General features: G+C 54.8%; 1 protein-coding gene across 1 annotated transcript; it reads left to right on the top strand.

The window, feature by feature from the left end:
* FOXC2 (forkhead box C2) lies at positions 82-1,820 on the top strand. Its single transcript, XM_021408698.1, has one exon. It carries the CDS (start codon positions 346-348, stop codon positions 1,783-1,785), a length of 1,440 nt encoding a protein of 479 aa, XP_021264373.1. The 5' UTR covers positions 82-345; the 3' UTR covers positions 1,786-1,820.

Raw genomic sequence — 8,537 nt, 5'->3', positions numbered from 1 at the left:
TTTTTTTTCTTTTTTTTTTCCGTTTTTTTTTCCCTTTTCGTTTTTCCCTATTTTTTTTTAGTTATTGCGGTTTTTTTTTTTTTTTAATTCTCTTCTCCTGCGAGAGCAGCCCCCTCCGCCGCTCCCCCACCCCGCCTCCCTCCCTCGCTCTAGGTGTGTCCGTCAGAATCACAGTCATAACGAGGGAGGGAGCGACCCGCCAGCCCCCGGCCGCCCCAAGGATGCTGCTGCGGTGCCGCTGGGACTGAGCTCGCAGCCGGGGCTCGCTCTGTCTCTCTCCCCTCTTCCTTCCCTGCAGAGGGCGAGGCCCTTCCTCTCGCACTCTTCCTCCTCCTCCTCCTCTCCATGATGCAGGCTCGCTATTCCGTCTCGGACCCCAACGCTTTGGGAGTGGTGCCCTATTTAAGCGAGCAGAACTACTATCGGACGGCGGGGACGTACGGCGGCATGGGCAACCCCATGAGCGTGTATTCGGGCCACGCCGAGCAGTACGCGGCGGGCATGGGGCGATCCTACGGCCCCTACCACCCGCACCAACCCGCCGCCCCCAAGGACCTGGTGAAGCCGCCCTACAGCTACATCGCCCTCATCACTATGGCCATCCAGAACGCCCCCGACAAGAAGATCACGCTCAATGGGATTTACCAGTTCATCATGGACCGCTTCCCCTTCTACCGCGAGAACAAGCAGGGCTGGCAGAACAGCATCCGCCACAACCTGTCTCTCAACGAGTGCTTCGTCAAGGTGCCCCGCGACGACAAGAAGCCGGGCAAGGGCAGCTACTGGACCCTGGACCCCGATTCCTATAACATGTTCGAGAACGGCAGCTTCCTGCGGCGCCGGAGACGCTTCAAGAAGAAGGACGTGTCCAAGGAGAAGGAGGAGGCCCGGGAGCGGCTGCTGAAGGAGCAGCCCAAACCCCCCGGGCTGCCCGGCGCCGACCTCTCCAAGGAAGCTTCTTCCTCATCCTCCTCCTCCTCGACCTCCGAGAAAAAAGTGGTGATCAAGAGCGAGACGGCGTCCCCGGAGCTGCCGGTGATCACCAAAGTGGAGACGCTGAGCCCGGGGAGCGGCGGGGGGCTCCGGGACAGCCCCCGCAGCGCCGCATCGCCGCCCGCCGCCTCCCCCGAGGGTTCGCTGCCCGAGCAGCACCCGGCCGGCAACGGGCTGCCGGGATTCAGCGTGGAGAACATCATGACCCTGCGGACATCCCCCGCGGGGGACCTGAGCCCGGTGAGTGCCGCCTCGGGCAGGACGGGGACCGGCATGCCGCTGGTTTACCCCACGTCGGGGCAGCCGTCGGGTTACAGCGCGGCGTGCAGCCAGGCGCTGGACACTAGTGGGAGCTACCACTGCAGCATGCGGGCCATGAGCCTCTACAGCGGCGAGAGGCCGGGCCACATGTGCGTGCCCCCCGCGGCGCTGGAGGAAGGTTTGGCCGAGCACCCCACCGGCGCCCCATCGCCCCTCGGGGCCCTCAGCCTGCCGTCGGGGCAGGAGGGAGCGCTGGGGGCCGGGCACCCGCACGGCGGCACTGCGGCGGGGCAGCCCGCAGCCTCGTGGTACCTCAATCACGGAGCCGAGCTGAGCCACCTGCCCGGCCACACGTTCGGGTCGCAGCAGCAGACTTTCCCTAACGTGCGGGAAATGTTCACGTCGCATCGGTTGGGGATGGAGAGCGAGCACCAGGTGAGCAGCAACTCCGCCTGTCAGATCCCCTACAGGTCCGCGCCCTCCCTATATCGCCACGCCGCCCCCTATTCCTACGACTGCACTAAGTACTGAGTAGCTCCCCCCACCCTCCGAGCCCTCGCCTAGGGCCATCCACAAAAAAAAAAAAAAAAAAAAAAAAAAAAAAAAAAAAAAAAAAAAAAAAAAAAAAAAATTAAAGGAAAAAAGATAAAAATCAATAATTAAAAAAAATAACAGCAATCAGGTGGAATAAAACCGTTTCAAACCCTTCAGACTGAGGAAAAAAAATTTAAAAAACCCAAAAACCCGTAAAGCCTCTCCGTGGAGCTGCGGGGGTGCAGATCCCAAGTTGTGTGTCCCCTCCCCCCCTTATTTCGGGCCTCCTGAAATTCCGGGCAAGTAAATCCTACTTGAAAAGGGGATCTCTCCTAAAAAAAAAAAGTAAGAAAATAAAAAAAATAAAGAAAGAAAAATAATAATTAAAAAAATTATATATATATAAGTCTATGTAAACAAAGTGGCAAATTTTATATGCTAAAGTATAGGGGGGTCTCGGAAAAATAAGTTATGGACCAATATCACAACGACCATTTATACGATTTTTTTTTTAAAGAAGTATATAAATATATATATATATAAATATATGTCCTGGGTATTTTTTAAAGTTCTCTGTTGTGCTGTAAAAAATGTGTGGATTTCTAATCAGGCTGATTTTTTTCAGAGCCATTAATATAATATTTAAAGTTGAGTTCACTGGATTATTTTTGTCTCGCCCGATGATTTCTCACTTCCAAATTGATGACGAGTGATTTCTTCTTCTCCTTCTTCTTCCGTGTACAATTATGCCATAGAGTTTCTTTCGTTTTAGAGCTGTTCTTTGCGCAAGACGAGGAAATAATTTATTATTATTATTTTTTTTTTTTTGCTAGTGGAGTTTTGAAAGAAAAGAAAACAAAAAACCAAAGTATCTGATACTTTCTTTTTTTTTTTTTAATTATTATTATTATTATTTACGACGTGTGATGTTTTGTATAATAGATCTCACCTTGACCATTCCTAAGGACTGTTTTGCTTTAACCTGCTTCAAAGTTTGTTTGTCTTTATGTGGTCTTCATTGTTGTACTTACCTTAAAATAAACCCGTGCTGTTTTGTTCTGCTCCAAGTCTGGCGCTCTGTGTGTACGTCCGTGCTTTATGCAACCATCTCCCTCCACCTTTCCTTCGTGCGGCGCTCGTTGTTTTTAAAACCAAGTCGTTTTCCTGGAGCCTAAAATGTTGGTTAGGTTAATTTCTTGGATCGAGGTTTAATTCAGGTGCGGGGCTGACGCGGGGCGGCCGCTCTATCCCAAATCTCTGCCCCTGGGGTTTATTCCCAGGCCTCCGAAGGGGAGAAGGGAGGAAGAGGGGGGGTTCTGCGGCCGCCTTCCCTCTTGCCCTGTCCCTGCAAGCTCTGTTTCGCTGCGGTGTCCGCATTGAGTTTTTTTCCATGCGAAAACAAATCCCCCTTTTGAAGGCGGCCCGAAGCGTGCGCTGAGAGCTCTCGCTTAAACCCCCGCTCACGGCCGAGTCCCAAAACAGCGCGGAAAGTCCATACGCAGGGGCCGTTTTACAGCTTTTAAATCCCCTCCCGCGTGGAGATCTGCCTGCTTTCAGCCTCCCCTCCGTCCCCCCGAGCTGCTGCACGCACTGACAGATGTTCCCCAAACCGACGTGAACCTGTTAAAGCGCCTTTCCCCCCTCCCAAAGCGCACAGACGCGGCAGCGCTAAGGCTGTAGGTGCCGCCGGAGCCTGGAGCAGGCTGCAGGAGGGAAAGGCTCCGCTTATTTCAAGAGATTTCCAAGCCCGGCTCCTTTCCCCGACTGCCTGCACAGCTCAGGGGCTCCGCCGCTCAGCCCCGACGTGACCCGGGGGCACCTCCCGGCCGTGCCCCTTCCACCGCCCCGTTCCCTCTGTCGCCGTGCCGGGGGTGGTGGAACCGTTCCGTTCTCGGTGGCCTTTAGAAATCGATGACATGAATGGCTTTTGATCGGTTACCTTTGGCACGCGCTGGAAATCTGGCAAGAAGCATTGAAACTCTCGGTTTCAATGAGAAAAAATGCCCGACCCTCACTTGATCTGTATTTTAAGGAACATTCTTGTAAATCTCTTGCCATTTTTTTTTTCCTGGCTCTCAGAGGGTGGTTTTTCTTTTCTTTTTTCTTTTTTTTTTTCTTTCTTCTTCTTTTTTTTTTCCCCAACTTTTTTTTTCCCAACAAAATCCAAAAAGCTGCTTTAAATATAAAAGGGTAAAAGGACAAACTGCCCCGATTCAAACTCCTTTTCCGTGAGGTTTCTCCCTCCCCAGGGCTGGGGAATTCTTGGCCGGTGCCTCTGCCACTGCCCCCCCTCCCCTCATCCTCTGCTCTGCTGCTGGACAGTTCCTGGGGGACACAGCGGGGCTGGGGGGGCCCTTTCTCCCGATGTCGGCAGTACCCCGGGGGAGCTCGGGATAAATGTAAAGAAGGGGAAAATGCGCTGCCTGGAGGGGTCTGCGCTGTTCCCAAAGCCTCTCCCCTCCCCGCTCTGCTGCCAGCCGGGTTTCAGCCGCTTGGCACAAAAAGAAAAGCCCTCTGTGAGGTGCTGAGAGCAGCGTAGGGCCAGGAGCTCTCCTCCTTCAGGATCAGGCTGTTCTCCCACCCTAAATCCGGGAACAGCATCTAGGACAGGGAGGCCACGCAGCCTTCCCCCGAGGTTGCTGAGCTCCCTTGGCTGTGCCCATCCCTCTGCCCCGAAAGGGCTCAGATCTCATCGATATGTCCCACCCGCCCCTTCTCGTTGAGCCTTTCCGAGGAACTCTTTTGCGGCTCGTTTTGCAGGCGAGGTGAGAGCCGAGTGTGGGCTGCGGGGACAGTATTCGGGCCGGATTTCGAAGCTGTGATGCAGGGTTCGATAACGCGATAGGCTTTTGTCGCGACAGGTGACGGCTGGAGCAGAAGGGGAGGAAGGAAGCAAGGAGGAAAGCACAGGGCAGCTTCTTACAGACAGCCCCGTCCCCTCGAGCCGGCTCTGATGCGTCTATTCCCACCCCAGATAATCCTCCACCTCGTCCCTTCTCCAGGCTCAACCCACCCTCCCAGACCTTAGGACAACTTCTGCAGCCGAAAGTCCCCCTCCAATCTCCCTCCCCCCGTAGCTCTGCCCCAGCGGGGCCGCTGGAAGCTGAAAGATGCACCGGGACGAGGCCCAGCGCGGTTCCGGGCAGCGGATGAGGCTGGTGGATGGGTTTTTCTTGCTACGTTGCCATCAAACTATGGTTTTGCAAACCTGTCTGAGAGCCCAGACAGCTCCGTGGTTCGGGAGGGGGAAGGGGCAGCGGGTTCGCAGCTCGTTCCCGCACCGCTGCTGGGAATATCCCCGCGTTGCCCGTTCCAGGGAGAGTATCCCCGGTGCTGCAGGACCTCTGTAAAATGCATTCCCCTTCGGAAAACCCCCGGCCCCTCCGCAACCCCGGGCAGAGAGCTGTCTGCTCCCCTTGAGCCATCCCACACCTCCTAAAGCTCGGCAGCCCGCAGCGGGAAGGAGATTTTGGGGCAAGGCCGCTAGCTTTTCTGTCACTTTGGAGAGGATTTTGCAGAAAACTCATGCCAAGCATTGAGGAGCCATGGGAGAAATAAATACACCCTCTGCCCCTTGCCAGCGTTGAGCGATCTTGTGATTGTACGGCACCGTGCACGGCGGCTCGGGGCGAGGGATGAGCACTTCTCTGTGGCTCAGGGTTGTTCGCAGTTGTCACCTGGGGCTGAGGAAGCCTCATGCCACCGTCACTGGTCAAAGCTGCGGCGTTTAACCCCTTCTGAAGCAGCTCCGCCGAGAGGTGGACGGGCCCGGACCCTGCGGTGGGGCAGAGGGGAGCAATGATTTACACCCCCGCTACACCACGGGCTGGGTTACGGAGAGAGCGGGGAGCGTTGATTTATCCCTCGCTCCCCACCGGTGCAGGTTGAGGCAGGAGTGAGGAGCGGTAATTTACAACCCCCTCCTTCCCCCCCCTCCCCAACTCTCCAACTGTACAGTCTGTGAGGAAGTGGGGAGCACTGATTTATCCCCCGCTCCCCACCGGTATGGGCTGCGGCAGGAGTGGGGAGCACTGATTTATCCTCCGCTCCCCCCGGGATCCCCGAGCGGGAGCGCTCCTCTCTGCTGCTTTAAAAGGGGGCTGTCAGCTGGAGAGGAGGGGAAACACATCCAGGAGCGCCTCCGTCGTCGGATACGCATTTCTTACGTTCAGGGTAAGAGCTACAACAACAACAACAACAACAGCGTTTCTCTCTTCCTCATCACTCGCTCTCGTCCTCTCTCTTCCCCGGCCACCCCACAGCCCGGGCACGTAACGCAGAGATGCTGCTGGCAGGAGAAAGGAACCAGGCAGCGCACGGGTTGGGAAGAAGGAGCAGACAGGAAAGCCTCATCCCCGCCTCCAAGGATTTCCTACCGCAAAGAGGGGGAGAAGAGGGGGAAAGAAAAGGAGGAAGCAACAATTTTACTGGGGGAGGGAGCTCGGGGAAGCCCTTGTGCCCGTCTCCTGCCATACACGCGTGTATTTATTGTTTTAACAATCCGCGTTTGGAGCGTCCCAGGAGTGGGGTCTCCCCGAATTGGGGCTGTGAGGGGTGGGGGGGTCGTGCGGGCGTGAGAGCATCAAGACGGTGAGAGCAGCCGGGTTCTGTCCTATCCCTCCCCGATGAAGATGCTACCGAGGGGAAGGGGGGGGGGCGGGGGGCGGGCTTTCCGGGGATGCCGATCCCCAATGTCCAGACGAAGGGCTCTCCTCACTCCAATCCTTCCTTCTGCTTTGATTGATTTGGGGTTTTATTGCATGGGTGGCAATCTGGATGGGGCACGTTACCGGCATTACCGCCAAAGGCGGTGTGAGCAGAGCGGGTTTGTCCCCCCCCACCCCGGAGTCAGTGAGCGGGGACGGTCCCCAGCCCCTCGTCGAGGAGCCACCTCCTTCTCCAGCCCTGTGTTTCTTAGGCTTGCTATCCACTGCTTGCAGCGTCTCAGCCCCTGTCCCTGCTTCACAGCTCTTAAAAAAAAGAATAAATAAAAGAGAGGTGTCGTTAATTAACCATTTGCGACTCCATATGAATCCCGCTAGCCTTTGCCTCTGGATTAAACCCCTTTGCCCGCTCCATTTCTCGGGAAATGGCAGAAGCAGAGGAGAAACCCGACGGGAGGAGAGATCCTGCTGGGAGGGCCGGAGGGAGGGTCAGAGGAGCCCTGCTTTTACTTCCTCGCCCGCCATGGAAAAGTCCCACCACGGCCGCTATGTGCGGGCAAGGAGCTGTGCGGAGGGGTGTTCCCTGATTCGGGTCTTGCTTCTCTCCTTAAACAACCAGGGAACGGGCATCTGTTGAGCTGGTCCTGCCGAGCATCTCTTGTTCACCTCTCGCTTCATTTCCACTGCCTTCTAACGGGGGACAACCTCACACCCCATTCCCATCTCATCCCCATCCCATCCCTATTGTATCTCCATCTCATTCCCATCCCCATCCCAACCCTATCTCATCCCTATTTTATCCCCATCCCATCCCCATCCTCATCCCTATCCTCATCCCCGTCCTCATCCCCACTCCCACCCCCACCCCCATTCCTATCTCTGTCCTCCTCTTCTCTCCCCCGGAGAAATGATGCTTTAATTAACACAGGGGGCCTGGGGGAACAGCCGACACCTCCAACTGCATTGGAATCCCTCAGGGCCTCGGATTAAAGCTGTTACATCAGCAAATTAAAAATAATAATAATAATAATTACAAAAAAAAAAAAAAAAAGCCAACAACAGAAAACACAAACCCGAACCTGGACATTTATACAGAAAAAGAGCATCACAGATTCCTAATGTAAGCACCGGCCAGCTGTGTGCACTTGTAAAGTTGTTATAATCCCCCTCCTTGTTATAAACAGGAAAGTACATAATATAAAGCAACAGGCCCGCATTCACAAATACTGACCCTCCTCCCGCTCCCGCTGAGCAACCCCTCCGCCCCCTCCCCCCCCCCAAGCCCTCTGCAGCCGTCGGGGGCTGCGGAGCTCAGCCCTACATGGGAAGGTGCGGGCTCCTGGCCCCTCCGCACCTGGCCCCCATCAAACAATGGGCACAGAATCCCCTTTTCCTCCCGCCCCATCGGCACCGCCGTTTTCTCCCCTCCTCGATCCCTTTTTCTCCCTTTCTCCCCTTCCATTTCTTTCCCTTTTTATTTATTTTTTTGTTGTTTCGTGGCCCCGTTTTCCTCCGGGGATCCTCTGCCGCTCCTCCCCGAGCTCCAGCAGTGCACATCCTGCTCTGCTGTGTGTGCTTACAGCGTCAAAGGGTGGACGTGATATTTCAAACATCAGATCAGTGCGTTTATATATTGGGTGCCCGGAAATTTTTCCAAATAAACACAGCTTGATTCGACTTGGGTGGGCAGACTTATCAACAGACTAATTCTATAAACAAATGAAGGAATAACCCGGAGACCATTGGCTGGTACCAGCGAGACACGTGGAGAGAGCTTGGAGTTTTGTAGCAATGAAATTTTAATTAATGTGGGTGGGCTGAGAACACAAACGACTGTTTATCAGAGACAATTTATTTTCCAGTGCTAAGTCAACATATAATAGCAAACTTACAACAATTATTTAACTTTTTTTTTTCCCCCCCTCCTTTTTTTTTTTTTTTTTTTTTTTTTTTAAGAGCTATGAAGCGGGGACAGAGGCAGAGCGAGCTCGTTCGGGCTGGGCTGGGATCTGAGCTCGCACAAACCTCTCCCCGGCGGACTCATCCCTCCTGGGGGGAAGAGCCGGAGCCCTGAGCCCGCCGGCC

This window comes from Numida meleagris, chromosome 10 (genome assembly GCF_002078875.1).
Source record: "Numida meleagris isolate 19003 breed g44 Domestic line chromosome 10, NumMel1.0, whole genome shotgun sequence".
NCBI classification, from domain to species: domain Eukaryota; kingdom Metazoa; phylum Chordata; class Aves; order Galliformes; family Numididae; genus Numida; species Numida meleagris.
Note: the sequence above shows the minus strand (reverse complement) of the source record. Positions and strands in the feature narration are given on the sequence as shown.